The sequence below is a fragment of the Rosa chinensis genome, chromosome 2 (genome assembly GCF_002994745.2).
Source record: "Rosa chinensis cultivar Old Blush chromosome 2, RchiOBHm-V2, whole genome shotgun sequence".
In the NCBI taxonomy this organism is placed as follows: Eukaryota; Viridiplantae; Streptophyta; class Magnoliopsida; order Rosales; family Rosaceae; genus Rosa; species Rosa chinensis.
The window spans coordinates 69,627,973-69,644,197 of NC_037089.1; the positions used below are offsets into that span (position 1 = coordinate 69,627,973).

Sequence of the window (16,225 nt, forward strand, 5' to 3'; positions counted from 1 at the left end):
GGGCAATAATATGAGTATTGGGGGGGGCAATAATATGAGTACTGGGGGGCAATAATATGATTAATTGTGCTTGTAGTGTATTCATTTTGGTTTCGGGAGTTCATACAATTCACTTGACGAAAATAATATGATTATTGGAGGCAATAATATGATTTTTGGGAGGCAATAATATGATTACTGGGGGGCAATAATATGGTACGTTACTGGATATTATTAGGGACCGGTCGCCGGATTCCGGTCACCGGTAATCAGATTCCGGTCACGGTCACCAGATTTAGGTCACAGTTCGCTGGATTCCGGTCACCGGTCGCCGGCGCCCTGCCACTGGTCACCGGAGACCGGCAAGGTGGAGGATGACTTCTCCCTCTAAGTGAGAAAGAAGGAGAGGGCAAAAAAGTCTCAAAAAAAAATAAAAAAGAATTAATTGGGTAAAGAGGAAATAATCCCTTAGAGTGTTTTGGGTAAATGGGGTTAAAAAACAGTTGGTGGAGCAAGTGGGCAATTTTTAGCCTAAAATCGGGTAAATGATCATTTCCCCAACATAAGAAAAATTACAACTTAAAGATGTAGAAATTACATCAAAATATAAAATAATAAGGGAAATACTAGATGCAATAAAGCATCGGAAATAAAACTTAACAAAGATACGAAGGAATGTAATTAAGCATTTGATGACGCCCAAGACAAAGTCCGGGCTGTGTAAAACGGTTCCAATAGTATGGCCGACCATGCTTCCACGCATATAAATACGTCGAATAGAGGATAACCTTCTATCAAGATAACCGCCGGTAGTGTGACTGACCTTACCCACCCCACCCAAAATACTACGTCGAGTAGAGAGCAATCTTCTACCTAAGTTGCGCAATTCCAATTCCAAAGTATAGCAGGAAATAGCGTCCCGAAAAAGTCTCCTAGGTCCCAAATGCGGATCCAAACAAAATATAAGGCCAAACAAAGGCCCATCTTGAATGGCCCAAACAAAAAGAAGCCCAGAACCAGTTGGGCACCCGAAACCTCTATGGGCACCCAAACCTGCCCTAACCTCCCCTGTTCCGCCATCCCTTTCCGGAGAAACCTAGACCCAGTTCCGGCCCCTCGATTCAATGCGCCGCTGCCTACCCCACCAGCCTGGGGGGGGGGGGTTCCCACGAAGAAACAGAGGAAGGTTGTTTCTCAACCCGACCCAACCCCACTGATCAAAGCTGCAGGGCAGCGAACACCAAAGCCAAACCCAGATTCAGGCAACCGCATGGATCTCGGCCTCGACAGCTACACCAGCGCTCGATGGCGGAGAACGCGATCCCTCCAGCACGCCTCCACCCACCTCCACCAGATGTAGCGCAGGTCTAGCTGAAAATCCTGGCGCTGCTCCACTCCGATCGCCGCTCCAATGCACAACTGGATCGACAACCGGCCTATCACGAACCCTGCACTCGCCCCCAGTCCAGATCCTCACACCGTCGACTTGAGCCGTGCCCGAGATGGCCAAAGACGTCCGACTCTCGGAGCTGTCCTACCCGAGATCTTCCAGTCACCAAAAATCCCCAATCCAAATGGACGATGAACCGAAAGCGACCTCAAGGCCCAGATCAAACCAATCTGAGGAGGAATGAACGAAGGCGCTTCAATACTGGTCGAGGACCTTGACGTCTTGGAGAGTAATAGATAAAAGGGGGAGACGGTTTGGACCATACTCGATGACTGTGACACCAGGGGAAGTGCCGGAAATTTGCTCCATCAGAGATGGAGGAAGTTGCATAAACGCATACCCAAGGGCGGCGTTCTCATTGGGAGAAAAAAAATGTATTTGTTGAGAACCTGAGATCAAGTAACTGGCAAAAGAAAAAAGGAGTTGCTCTTAATGTTATGCTATTGAAATATTTCCAATCGTAAACTTGGTACTTTTGGTGGAAGTCACTTTTTTTTTGGTTCCTGAACCAAGTTAATTATGACTAAAGTTACAATATATTATTAACCTAATAAACTTTGGTTTTTGGTTTGTTCAAGCATTATCAACCATTTAACCTAATGAAATATTATAAATAATATAAATGAAACATTAACAATCAATGAGGCATTGGATTTTGAGCTTCTGTGCAGTGACTTTTCAGTGTATGGCAATGATGACATCTTGAGCTCTGTGGTATCTATTGCTTGATTCATTTTCAAAAGTAACTAAAAGCTATTGGCCAACACAATTTAGTTTCTAGCTGAGAACTTGGGAATTCAAATTAATAAACGCATCCACAAGACCACAACCCTGCCAGACCTAAGCTTTTGAAGTTGCTGCATGGCTTCTCTTCCCCTGCCTAGATTTTCTTCTACCACTCCACATTTTTTCAGGATCATTCTGGAGGACACTTCTAGACACAAACTTGTGAGTACCTCTTTCTCGCTCTCTAAGTTATGTTTTTACATATGCACGTACATCTTGCTAGTCCTCATTGCATATATGAATGTGCTAATAGTTGAATGTGAAGTGAGAAACGATGGAGTGTTGATCCATTGTTATGGGTGGTCATTAGAGCTAATTGGCTTTGCTCATTTACCTCTTCCAATATTGATTTGAATGTGATGTTTATAATTGCGTGGGAAGAATTCTTGCTGCAGTACTGCATAAACATCGTTGAAGAATGTACTGAATGTAATATTCATATTTTCTAAAGAGGATTGCATGCAACTTGTTTTACTTTGTACACTGTTGAATTTTGGCAATGCATGCATGCTGAGTAATAGCATGTGACTTGGTCCTGTTGTGCAGAAAGTTCCGAACAAATTTGTGATGAAATATAGGAAAGATCTATTAAATTCAGTTTATCTAAAGCTTCCGAGTGGTTCTGAATGGGAAGTGGAACTGACAAGATGCAAAGATAAGATTTGGTTTGAGAAGGGTTGGCCAGAGTTCTCTATGTTTTGTTCACTAGACTACGGGAGTTTCCTGGTTTTTCAATATGAAGGGAATTCTCATTTCCATGTTTGCATATTTGATATGAGTGCCACCGAGATTGATTATCCTATTACAATGCCCAAGATTGAAGAAGCCGTTGAAGATGATGATTTATCTATTGAAATCTTGGAGGATTTTCAACCCAGCCCCAAAGCAAGAATGCAGTCTCCATTACCATGTCCTCCTTACAAGAAAATGAGAACAAGTTTAAGCAGTAATGCAAACATGAATTTTGATAGGGAGAACACTCAACCTTGTGACATGCTTGAGAAGCCAATCACAAAGGAGGATTCACACTGCACTAAATTAGAAGTGAAAAGTATGGAAAATAAAGGTAGGATATATTTAACCATAGTTTGTTGAATTCCATAAGCATTAATAAGATGCAGAACTTTAACAGGTGTAGATGATTTATCTGCAGAGAAAGATGGCAGAGTCACTGGAGGCTCTTGTGGCACTCAAACGTTCCTTATACCAACATGTCACCAGGTTCTTGGCAGCGCTCTAGCTCTTCGTAGAGCTTATGATTTCAGAACTGAAAACCCCTCATTCATCGTATCCATGCGGCCCTCGGATATGCAAAGTTCTTTGGTAAATCACGTTACCAAGTAACATTTGTATTATGAAAGATTTGATATTTCTTCACACTAATATTAGAATCATAATTAAGTGTTATCTCAAGATGTTTCTAGTTCTCCTTCCTGATTTGTCATGAATTTTATTGTTTTCAGGCTTTGCCATTGAAGTTTGCCAAACGACATCTTATTAAGCAGCCTGATAGTAACATCAATCTTCAAGTTTTGGATGGAAGCACATGGTCTGTTGAATTCAAATATAGTGAAGAAGAAGAAGCTCGATTCCAGCATGGCTGGATGACGTTTGTGAAGGACAATAATTTGGAACTTGGCGATGTGTGTGTCTTTGTCTTGATTAAGGACATTAAACTTTTATTAAGAGTTGTCTTTTTCCGCACTTCAGAAGCTATAAATTGGTTTTTGTATGGTAAGTGATTAATCAACTTTTATTTTGCGAGTTTGTGATCCATTAGGTCTGCATAACTTGCACTCAATTTACTATTTTCTTTATTCAGTTTAGAGAAACCCAGCAAAAGGTTTTGTTCATTTATTTCACATTGGTTCAGTTTTCTTAATACAGACGCAGCTTTACCGTTCTGGTAAATTTTAATGTCCTATTGCCCTATTGGTTATAATATTCAACAGGGGGAAATAGTTTTCCGACCAAAAGAGATGGTGGAAGTTTTTCTAGTTCTCAAAGATTCCTAAACCGAACACATCATGAGGCTCTTGGGATGATGAAGCAATTGACTGCAACTGAGAAAGCTAATGCCTTCAAGTCTGATAAACCTTCTTTTAGGATTGTCATGCAGCCCTCTTCTATCCATTATGATATGATGGTATTCTTTCTATGTACAACCCTGCTGTCACAGCATGACATCGTGTACTCTCACTATTCATAGAAGGATCATTGATGTTTTCTTTATTACTGGGCTTTGTTTTGTTTTGTCTTTTCCTTTCAGTCTTTACCAAATGAATTTTCCAAGAGATATCTTATGAAGCTGCCTGCTGGCATTGCCATCCTTCAAGTTTCGGATGGAAGAACTTGGTCTGTTAAATTCAAGTATGATCATGCAAACTCAAGGGCTCGACTCCTGAAGGGTTGGTCAGCTTTTGTGAGGGACAATAATTTGAAAGTTGGTGATGTGTGTGTCTTTACCCTAATTAACTGCATCGAACTTTTATTTGAAGTTGCCTTTTTCCCCACAGAAAAGTCCAAAAATTTCCCATCGCCAACAGGTAAAACTGTTCATTTGTGAATTTGTGCTCCATTTGCTCTGCATACCTTACACATTGTTTGTTGTTTTCTTTGTGATTTTGGGCAAGGCAGGTCATGGCAGAGGAGGAATTGTTCAAGTTGAAAAAACAAGAAGCCCTGCAGTTAAAATTGAACCTGAATGCAACATGGATTGTGAAATTGGTCCCTCTTGCTCTCTTGAAATTGGTAAGTGCACTAGAATGAAAAGTTCTCTTAATCAAAGTTAAGAATCAGAATGATATTATTTCTTGGTTTTACTGTAGGCAACAAAATGTCAAAAATTAGTGTGCAGGTTACTCAAAGGCCTTCTTCATCTTTGAGGGCTTCAGATGTTAATCTTGAAGTTGCCAACAAGTTTTCCTCGAAGAATCCCTTCTTCAAAATCACTATCGGGTCAGGCCATTCTGTGGTATTGCCGTTCACAGCATTAACATTTGCTTCAACTTCCGTAATTAGATTGTACATTTGTACTGGTTACTAATTAATACATTCTCTCATGCAGCATGTCCCAGTTAAATTTTCTAGCAGTTTCATCAAACAGAAGAAGCAAACAGTGATGCTTCAGGTCAAAGATACATTCTGGCCTGTGAATTTAATTTCTAGTAAGCCGTGTTCAACTTCAATTTGTGGTGGTTGGGCTGCATTTGCGAAGGAAAATTGTTTAAGAGAAGGAGATGTTTGCATATTTGAGCTCATAGAGATGAATGACATTGTACTGAAAGTTCACATATTTAGATATTGCTTAGAAGGGGAAAGTAATGTCCTGTAAAGAGGAGTATGAGGAGTTATTACAGATGGTATCGAAATATAACATTTTTGCTGCAGTTCAGGGGTCTCTGGATACCAGAATCCTAGAGGATCCTTTCTCTTTGTTCTGTCAATTGTTATGGGATTGAAAAATTTCTTATCTCAAAAATCTTGTGTTTATAGGTAGGATTTACCATCTTTGATTAGTAAATTGCATATAACTTGTTATGCTGCTATAGTTAAATTTGAAGGGAGAAGAGTGTCCCCTACTTCGGCCATTTTCTGAGTGAAAATAACGAGGACCATTTTTTAATTTATGCATGTCATCCTTAAGCAGAAGCTCAGAAAGACAAGGACAATCAATTTTATGTGATTGGCGCGCTGAAGTTGCCATTGAGAAGGAAAATATAATTTACTATTCTCTTCCTTCATATCCATCAATAACTTAAATCAGGACCAATGTCAACGAGATAAGCTCGGTCTCCCTATCTTTCATTTTCATTAATTTGTTCTTCTCTTTGTGTTAGTTGTATTGTTTAAATTTGCTGTCACTCACATTGTTCTCCAATGGTTTGGCTGTTGTGCCATCCTATTAGATTGTACATTATTTTTATTTCAATAAATTTGGGGTGGGAGAGCACTTTGCTCTTTCCAACTCCTGTTTTAACCCAAAAAAAAAAAAAAATCTGGGTAGGGTAACCAAAATATAAACAAAGACAGCTAACGATTAGAGGACGTTGGAAGTGCTTGCTTCACCATTGGTTTCATGTCCTTCAATCCTTCATCAGCACAGGTAAGTTTGAAAGTGCTTGCTGCACCAAACTTCTTATGTCGTTCAGAGTAATCTTTAGCATTGTTCTCATCATCATTTTCAGAAGCATCATTCATCACCACCTGATCGTGGATACTTTTTGGTGGGCAATCGCAATATGGATAGGCGAGAATGTTGACTTGACAGTGATGAGTGATTTCAATTACAGTGATACCAGTACCATCAAGTGGGATATTCTCCCATGGTGTTCCATCAATTGTCATGTTGACAACCTCTTCTTCACCATCAATAAACTCGAAACGAATTCCCCGTACCTAGCAATCGGATTGTCTCTTTAAATTCAATGCAAGAAGTCAATAAATATACCACACAATGTTGGAAGGTCAGATAATGGCAGCAAAGGTTAAGAATTCATAGTAAGGACATGCACACGTTACAGGATGAGGTTAACTACTAGCACACAATGTTGGCATGTCAAACTTGGAAGACGAAGAAATACTAATTATTTTTATATATTAAACTGGAAGTGCTCACAAATTGAAACAAAGAAGACCAAAGACGGATGGTATTGGTTGACGTAAAATGCAAAGATCCAAGCTTTGAACTTTAGAACAATGCAAGTGATTCGGCACAAATATTTTCTTACTTGGTAATAGCACTTGGCAATGCAAAACAGAAGAAAAAGATAGAAGCAATTTGAAAATAGTTTAAGATGATGTATAACCTGGCCAAGGTGAATGGAACCTTCACTAAGAGGAAAGAAAACATCTCTGCAACCAATAATTTGAAGATGTCCATCATCTATGAAAGACGGAAACAGGTATCTCTGTAGATCATATCATCCAAGAAAGTTTTGATTAGTAAGTGCAGAAGTTGATAAGGACAAGACCCTGATTGAAAATGACATTCACAAACTTTAGCAATACATCAAAAAATAAAACCAAATGAAAATAAGGTACCTCTTTCCGATCTTTCTTCATAATTTGTGGTCTAGACAAGTTATTGAACCAAAAATGAAAACGAAAAAAAAGATTAGAAGATTCCAAAATAGTTTTAAAAACATTTAGATAATTTAAGTTGCAAGTGTTCAAGTGATATAGAATCAATCACACAGGTATATATAAGCTTTAAGCTGGATACCTGCTAGTAATATCAAGTTTATCCCACTGACCAAGTTGTTTCATAACCTTTATATTTGCAACTGATGATAAGGTCCTGCCAGGGAAAAGAATACTTGTAGTATACTAAATACATAAAATCATCGTTTATTCTATGAAAAACAAAAGTATAGAAACACGAAAAGCCTCACGTAGTACATTAAGATTCTGAATAGAATAAACACAGAATGCTTAGGGAGTTAGGAGTAATAGATTGGATATGAACAAGATCTATATTGAGAGAAAAAGAAGAAAGCTCGCTAACCTTTCAGTAGGATGAAAGCAGTGATTTCCATATTGTCGGAGAGCATCAACTTCTATATTTAACAAAAAAAGTACAATCAGAGAATCTAATTACACTCACATAACCAAAAACCAAAATAAAAAAGTAAACTATATAAGTAGTCCCTGAATTATGAGCTGTTAAACCACATAATTAATCCTCTCTAAGTTAACTATGTCCAGATTCAATGTGTATCCTAATTGCTTAATCTTAGCTTCCTGTTCATCATGTAATTGCTTAGACTAAGGATCTAAATAGCCAAGTCACTGTAATAGATTAGACAAAGGATCTAGAGCTCAGACCAAGGATCTAGATAGTTGTAATGTAGCTATTCTTTATGTATATAAACCTTGCCTCTCAATGAGAAGAATACACAGAAATTCATCAACTCTTTCATGAGCCGAGTTGTATTCAAGTCTTCAACAACGTCAACTCTGTTACATGCATCTAGATCAATTTAAGGGGCAGTTTTTGTAAGTCCCCTGCCCGGCCCGCGTCACTATGCCCTATCCTCTCCTTCTCTCTCATCTAAACTCTGTCAATACTAAAACAAATGACTCTTAGACACTTGCTTCACCAACTGTTAGAGGGAGCATAAATGTATGTCTTAGGAATGCATGCAAAAAGATGAGGGGAGTAAAGGAAGAAAAGTCGGCCACCTTACAGAGAAAATTAGTAGGGGAAACATGCTTACCCAAGCTGAAGTAGTTCCAAAACCCTCCGGACAATTTGAGATTATCCTAAGAAATAAGAGGAGAAAGTATGAAAAATATAAATATGGAAACATGAAAAGGACGACACAGAGATATGTAGCGTTGATTCCATAGGAAAGTTGGATATTCTCTCTGTTTCAAAAATGCGTGCTTCTGGAAATATAATAAAATTGATGAGGCCTATTAACCATTACTGTCAGTTATAATCAAATCCTAATAGTATCCCTTCGTTTATTGTAAAATTTTCCCCATATATATCGACAACTATTTGATTGGCATGAAATATTGTTGATGGTTACAGTATAAACCAATTAATATATCATATGCCTAGATTTTGATGCTTGCTTGCACTTCCCTTTTTTATTTTTATTTTTTTTTATCAAGGGGTAGGGGGATTTATGGTAACACTTCAAATCAAGTTATTGAGTTTCTAATGAGTAATGGATGGAGTTTGGAAAGAAAATGAGCACTTTATTACCGCATTTTGCTTATCCGGTTCGTGAACAGGATGACATAGATGCAAAGAATGAGGTATTTGTTGATTAGCTGTAGAACTTTTAATGGTTTTCATCCAAATGAGAATATGCCGGCTGAATCCAATGACAAATTAGGTTACCACCATACCAAAAATTGACAAACATTCAAGAAAATGCAGTGGGGCAAAATAAAAGGTGCTAGCAATTACTCAATATAAGCTAAATGAGAAGCAAACCAAGACGAAGAGAGGTACTGAAGAAATATCATAATGCAACATAGCATCTAAGCAAGTTAAATTGATATATTTTTTGCATGGAAAAAGTTCAGGTAAGATCCGGTACCTGTCAGTTTTCATTTTTTTTGCATATTGTACATCTAGCAGGGACAATTTCACTGGATCGTCAGGAGAAATGCTCCTCTGGAAATTAGCAGATCGTCATAAATTACATGACGAAAGCAATGACCAAGCACAGCATATCTTACATATGCATACAGTTAAATGAAAAGATGCACAAGAGCAGCTACTCTCCAGTTTCTTTCCAAGTACAGTGAAAAAAGTACAAATACACACTAGATCATATTCCTCAATCTGATACACAAGTAGTCACCAAATGCAGTTTATTAATTACATATAATTTTGTTTCAGACAAAATAATGATTATAATAATTAGTCAGTCACTTTCCCAAGAATTGGTAAAATTGGCACTAATTTTAATAGAATTTGTCTCTGTCAGGATTCAGGAGAGTCCTCAACAAAACAAACACAGTTACATGCCATATCTTTCCATGAAAAGTTGACAGTGGCTTATGGCAGAACCTATTATGTATATAATAAAGAAAATACAGTAACACAGTAGTTACTGAAACGTACAATGTGTGTCTAATATGCTTATTGTAGTTATGAAATCATGCGCTTGGAAACTGACTCCTTTTAAGTTATAATACAACTACGAGGGAAGCAACAAACTGCAAACTAATGCAATCAGTCCATATTTAGCATGCTCATTGAACTAAAACTTGTCACCATTGGCCCAGTGACATATCTCACAACATGCCTAAGCCATCGAACAACTCTAACAAGAAACCAACAGCTTTTCACCAACATGCAGACAGAAAATATGCCTTGCTAAAAGAGAAATGTCCTACCCATCCAAAGGAACTTGAGATGCTACCACCAATAAGAGAAATGGTTTGTAGCGGAATTGGAGCAATGGAGGGTAACTCCGGCAATTTTAGATCACAGATAACTCCCAAAATCCAGTTAGCCACACAATCACCACCAACAATCTGAGAATGAATATATGTTCGAAATACAGTCACCAAACACCGAGAAAATTAATTATAGAAAAAAATTTATCAAAACAACAAAAGAAACATAGGGATGCATATAAATAAATGTCAACACATTACTCACTATAACCGTCATCGTCTTTTGAATTTCATCAGCAAAACCATATCCTTTACGCTTAAGCTTTTCTAAAGTGCCATAAACATCCTTTAGCACCCTCTCAGGGTCATGTGCCTTTACTTTTTTCTTCGTATCAGACTTCTCTTCTAAAACAGCAAAAACCTGGAAAAGGAATGAGACATAAAGGTGAAATGGCATCCATCTTTACAATGATATGAGCTAATTTTCTTTTCACAAATGATTATGTCAAAGTACTACATCTGAGTTACAGAGAAAAAGAAAAATACCTGCTTTTTATTAAGATGATAGCGAAATTTGTCAAGGAGTTTTTCTCCAAGCTGTTTATTGTTCATATTTTTCATATCAATAAACACCAACACTGGGAATTTTGGTATATGGACAGCAGGTTCGACTTCCAAATCAGCATGAAGCAATTCATCAGGAATGTACATCTCCTTCAAGAAGCGGTTGGACCTACAATTCCATCCACAAACTATCAATTGTGAGATGCAAAATCTATCACAATCACTTATTCTAATTTTCCTTCTTCATATAGGATACTTATGCAAGAAAAATTTAGCAAGAGTTCAAGATGAAGGATATGAAATTCATTCATATGAGTGTCTCTATCTCACTTCAGTTTAAGTAAAGCATGAAGTATAAAAACCACCCACACATATATACAGCCATCAAAATAAGAAAAACAGAAAACAAAAAAGGAAGCAAAAACCAAAGAAGAATACATTTAGGAAAAGTTGAGAAGAATACTCTATCTCACGAATCCGTTTGGGAATGATTCCTGCGAGCTCCTTAGCAGCCAATGGTAGACCGTAACATTGGTCCTTAATTTCATTTTTAATCTTATCCAAAGTTTCATGAGTTGAAATGTTTAAAACTTCCTTATTATCCTTGATAGTCTCCATAAATATTCGCCAGCAGCATTCTGCGTCCAAAGGCTCAACAGTAATCAAGTTATTTCTGCCAACCATGTGTTCAGCAACTTCTGGTATATCCTAGTGGTGACAATAACAGCACCACCACTACCCTTAGGCAATCCATAAGATAACCGATCCTGAATTGTACAACCTAAATCCGAATAAAATTCGCTAATGTGCCACACATCATCCAACACAATCAAATATCTTTTACCAGATAAAAGCCGGTTAAGCCTTGCCAAGAGCCTCTCAAGTCCGAGGCCAGAAATATCTCTCTCCTCCTCCACTATGGCATCATTGAGATTGTCAATGGCACCATTGCCACTATCAACGGCCCTTAACTTATCAAGAATGCGTCTCACAATGCTAATGCCGATGCTATTAGTAAATTCATATTTTTCTTTGTCCGATAAGCATAACCAAATTATAGGAGAAAACTCATGCCTCACTCTCTGCCTATTCAAAACCTGGTGCACTAGAGTGGTCTTACCTACGCCAGCAATGCCGACTATCCCAATTGCCGTAGCACCGCCACACAGCAAGCCCTCAATCTTCTCCGCCTGCTCATCAGCACCGACTATACTCGTTTCTGCGCTGACGATTTGACTCGCACGGTCATCATCCATTTCAGTTCCCGGCTCACCGTCTAGACTCGTCTGATCACAAATTACAAGTGTGGAATACATTTTCTCCTCTTCGACCAAAGCCGCAAACTTGCGTTTCATTTGGTTGAGTCGCTTCTTCATCTTTCGGATAGAGTAGTTCAACAAGGGGTGCAACAAGAAAAAGAGCTTCTTATTTTGCAGCTTGCACACGTTGGCCAATACTCGGGATTCGGCCAACGCGTCGTTGAGCTCGTAGAGCAAAGACACGGTCTTGTGGTAGAGGTCGTCGCCGGAGCCGAGAGTGATTTTGATCTCCGGGATTATCGATCTGTATCTCTTCCACGAAGCATTTGATTGCTTTGAAGTGGGAGAGGAACACAAATCCTGACAATTCAGACTCTGCGTCTTGAATGGACTTCAAGAACTTGTGCCTCAAGAACTCTGCAACTTCCAGTGTCATTCCTTTTCCTGGTTCAACCCCCAAGTTCGTGAACGAGGATGAAACTCGCACTTGGTTTCATAAAGTAGATTCCTTTTTTGGTCTGAAAGTACCCACTTTTTCAAGAATCGAGGAAAGAAAATGAAGTACAGTAATTGTAGACCACAGAGCCCTGCCGATTTCAGACCAAAAAAAGGCTCCAATTTTTTATTTTTTTTCGATGACAGGAGACTCTAAAATTATCAAATGCTGTACAGAGTGGCAGAGATGCTACGAGACATGCAAACCACCAACACAAATGGCCAAAAGGCATAGAAAAGGCTTAGATAGATAAATCACATGCTTTTTCTTCTTCTTTTTTTATAGTGGGCAAAGAAGACATGAGCATGACCATAGTCTTGGTCCACAAACTCCCCAGGCCAGGCTCTGCTCCAATCAACTCTTCTTCAGTTCAAGCTCTTCAAAGACACCAATTCGTTGAAAATGTCAAACTCATTGTTTTCAAGAGATCCAGACAAGTTCATGCCCAAGTTGCTGGATCATCTGAGAAAAGCCAGAGCCGTGGCCGACACAGATGACGAAGCTTTACTCGTGATCGAGCTTCAAAAAGATGGAAGATGAGCTTGAGAACATCAAAGGCGTGCTACCCAGAGTGAAGCACTGGGAGCAAACTCTGGTGAACCAGTTCACTAACTTGGAGCGCCGCCTCGACAAGATCATCTTGGGCACTGAGACTTCCATCGAGGCCATCACCGCCACACTAAACCGCATGTTTCAAAATGTGGAGCAAATCAAACTCTCACATCCTCTAGTGCAGCTGATGCCTTCACCCGAGCGCAGCTCCGAGTCGACATGGACGCGCAGATCTCAGCCGGAGTTGAGTCAGGGAATGTCACCGGAATGGTCCGAATTGAGCCTCGAAAATTGGGTTGATAACACTCGGAGCATGGAGGATATAAAGAGAAGCTATGAACATCTTGAGAGCGTTGAGTTGAAGATGTGCTGTCTATCTCTTTCAATATTCCCTCCTGATTCTGTCATAAAGAAGAGGCCTCTGATTTACTGGTGGATTGGCGAGGGTTTCGTTACAACCACTAAAGGCAGGACAGCTGAAGAGACAGGTGAGGAAATCTTCCGGAAACTCATAATCTCGGGTTTGATTCAAGTTCAACCACATAATGCATTTAGTTCTAGAGTTGTGAATAGTTGTACAGTGCATCCTTGGGTTCGTCATATGTTGGTCTCCTTGGCCAAGCACGCTAAGCTTTTCGACTTCGATTCAAGATGGCCAAGGATGCCGTCTTATAGTACAGATAGTATTTCAAATTGTAGACGTGCATGTTTAGTTTATGACAACCCAATTTCTGAGGGGTCTAATGGCCGGAAAGTGGAGGATCTGTTGACAGTGTTCAATGTGAACGAACAGTATCTTAGTTTGAAACGGGAATGGCTTAGGAAGTTGAAAAAAGTTGAGGTGATTCAGCTAGGACGGTGGCAGAACTCGGCTTCGCATCACATTGAAGTCGAAGATAAAGGGTTTTTGAAAGGTTTAGGGGCTCAGAATAAGCTCTTGAAGTATCTTTGCCTCCGAGGGATATCAGGAATTACCAAACTCCCTTCTTCTATCTTGAAGCTTCTCAACCTTGAAATTCTTGATCTGAGGGCATGCCACAGCTTAGAGACTTTGCCTCCAGATATCTCACCATTGAGGAATCTCACGCATTTCGACATATCCGAGTGTTACTTGCTAGAAGCAATGCCGAAAGGAATTGAGAAGCTGTCTTCTCTTCAAGTGCTAAAAGGCTTTGTGATTGGGGATTTGGAAGGAACTCCCTGCAGAATTGGTGATCTTGCACAGCTGAGGCATCTAAAGCGGCTCAGTATACACATGGGCAATCAGGCTGAAGTTCAAAAGGGGGAGTTCCACAAATTGGAGGAAATTGTATCTCTTCGCCACCTCAAACTTTCATGGGGAGTTGTTTCTCCAAACTTGAAAGCAAAAGTTGGCTTCCAGTCCTTGGAGTTCTCTTTTCCGCCGGATTTAGAAAAATTGGATCTTCAAGGCATCCCTCTAGCACATGTACCAGAATGGTTGAACCCTGTCAAGCTCAAGAATTTAAAAAAGCTCTATATAAGGGGTGGGGAACTTGATAGCTTGGATCATGGAGAGACTGAGAAGTGGACTGTTGAAGTCTTGCGTCTCAAGCACTTGAATAATTTGGAGATAGGTTTGCCAAAGTTGAAGGATGAGTTTCCTCGTCTGCGCTATTTGGAGAAAATCAACTGTCATGAGATTGAAAAGGATCGATACGATGAAGACATTGTTTGGAGTGAATATGCAGAGTACACCTGCATATGAGCATGTAATTAATGAAAAGTATTCTCTTTTCAGATGATCTAGGATGTCAGGCTAGGAATTGATTAGTTGTTAACTAAGATTTGAATTTTTTCATGTTATTAATACAAGTTTATTTGCTAGAATCCTAATTGGTGATACAGGAAGATATATCATGTGTCATGAATCAGATGAGTTCTTCATTTGTGTCTGCATGTTCTTGTTCTTGTGTTCAATATGTTCTTATGTCTGCATACATCGATCCCATTTGTAATTGCTAGGATAAGAACATATAATCATCAGCAGCACCAAACGGTAGGCCTTGTTTACATTGACTTCTCAATTTCCAATTTCGCACCGGAGGAGTTTTGCAACCACTCTTTGGCTGTTTTACAAAATGATATATGTGTCAAAATAAATTTAAATCTTTGTGCCAAATTCTTCAGCCTGCAGGATTAGATAGAAGCCATAAAATACAAGTTGCAGACAGGAAGAGTCTGGTACATTATGCTAAACAAAATGGTACATTATGCTACCGTCTTGCAAAAATAATTCCGGGATACTGTGTTTGTTTCTCTTTATTTTTTCAATTAAGGTGACAGTTGTGTCTATTTTTTCATCAGTTCATGTAGCAGGGAGGTTCTCCTTTGTCATTTGAGTTCTCTGTTTTTAGTTTGTTGGTGCTTTGCTGCTACTGCACGCTGATTGAAAAACAAATAATAATGATTAAATGACCATATTCATCACTAGAAAATATCAGTTCTTTTTTCCTTGTCTAATGCCCTTTTCTTTTTTAACTCAAGCTTTCCAGATGGGAAAATTATACAATGTGTTAACGTATGACATGCATACAATTGCCTTAAAAGTGGTAAAATGAGTCTTCAAAATATTAATATTAGTCCTCAAAGTAGTAACATGAGTCCTTAAAGTGGTAAATTTTCTTAGTTACCACATGAGTCCTCAAAATAGTAATATTAATCCTCAAAATGGTAACATGAGTCCTTAAAGTGGTAAATTTTCTTAGTTTACCATATGAGTCCTGAAAATAGTAATATTAGTCCTCAAAGTGATGACATGAGTCCTTAGAGGGGTAAAAATAGTTGATGTATGAGAAATGTTAACATACCATAGCTGTACCCTTCCAGATGATAATAATATCTCGTTTACAGACCACAATATGTTTATCAATGAGAAAATTAGATAAAAACCCAAAAAACAAAGTTCCTATTAAGAAAAACTCATCCCTATATTTTCTTTTAATCTACACCCAATTCACATAATTGAACCTTCCTTATAGGTTTTAAATCTATAATTAAGATTTTTCACGTTTTTTAGTTTGACCTTTTTGCACTTCTGATTGAATAAATAAAATATTCCTCAAATATAGCTGTTGACTATTTTTTGAATTTAAATATTTAGAATTTAATACAATCAATTTAATCCTTGATTTTTCTCTTATTTAAAAAGATTAATTGCCTTAATTATCCTATATTTCTTTCTTTCCGATGTGATCTATATATTTGCTATTTTTTAATAAATATGGTTGTGTATCATCAGATTCTGTTATATTCCTA

General features: G+C 38.4%; 3 protein-coding genes across 8 annotated transcripts; 2 read left to right on the forward strand and 1 right to left on the reverse strand.

Annotated features, from left to right (window-relative positions):
• Window positions 1-1,284: 1,284 nt before the first annotated feature.
• On the forward strand, window positions 1,285-5,549 carry LOC112186154 (B3 domain-containing protein LOC_Os12g40080). Its single transcript, XM_040513561.1, has 9 exons — window positions 1,285-1,344; window positions 2,762-3,266; window positions 3,348-3,538; window positions 3,679-3,949; window positions 4,168-4,361; window positions 4,485-4,761; window positions 4,853-4,966; window positions 5,044-5,189; window positions 5,283-5,549. Exons 1-9 carry the CDS (start codon window positions 1,285-1,287, stop codon window positions 5,547-5,549), a joined length of 2,025 nt encoding a protein of 674 aa, XP_040369495.1.
• Window positions 5,550-6,012: 463 nt separating this feature from the next.
• Window positions 6,013-12,599, reverse strand: LOC112183799 (diacylglycerol kinase 5-like). 6 transcript variants are annotated; one of them, XM_040515173.1, is made up of 12 exons: window positions 11,763-12,582; window positions 10,625-10,830; window positions 10,344-10,499; window positions 10,076-10,216; window positions 9,271-9,347; window positions 8,931-9,042; window positions 8,434-8,479; window positions 7,722-7,773; window positions 7,440-7,514; window positions 7,259-7,289; window positions 7,024-7,125; window positions 6,013-6,613 (listed from the first exon to the last, which is right to left on the reverse strand). In XM_040515173.1, the coding sequence occupies exons 1-12, from the start codon at window positions 12,016-12,018 to the stop codon at window positions 6,248-6,250; spliced, it is 1,620 nt and encodes a 539-aa protein (XP_040371107.1). In that variant the 5' UTR covers window positions 12,019-12,582; the 3' UTR covers window positions 6,013-6,247. The 6 variants fall into 6 exon arrangements, with proteins under 6 accessions (XP_040371107.1, XP_040371108.1, XP_040371110.1 ...); XM_040515174.1 differs by having other exon boundaries at window positions 6,014-6,613; window positions 10,625-10,811; window positions 11,106-11,905; XM_040515176.1 differs by having other exon boundaries at window positions 6,014-6,613; window positions 10,625-10,811; window positions 11,763-11,896.
• A 90-nt stretch (window positions 12,600-12,689) lies between these two features.
• LOC112183797 (disease resistance RPP13-like protein 4) lies at window positions 12,690-14,797 on the forward strand. Its single transcript, XM_024322132.2, has one exon. The coding sequence runs from the start codon at window positions 12,927-12,929 to the stop codon at window positions 14,673-14,675; it is 1,749 nt and encodes a 582-aa protein (XP_024177900.1). The 5' UTR covers window positions 12,690-12,926; the 3' UTR covers window positions 14,676-14,797.
• Window positions 14,798-16,225: the final 1,428 nt, after the last annotated feature.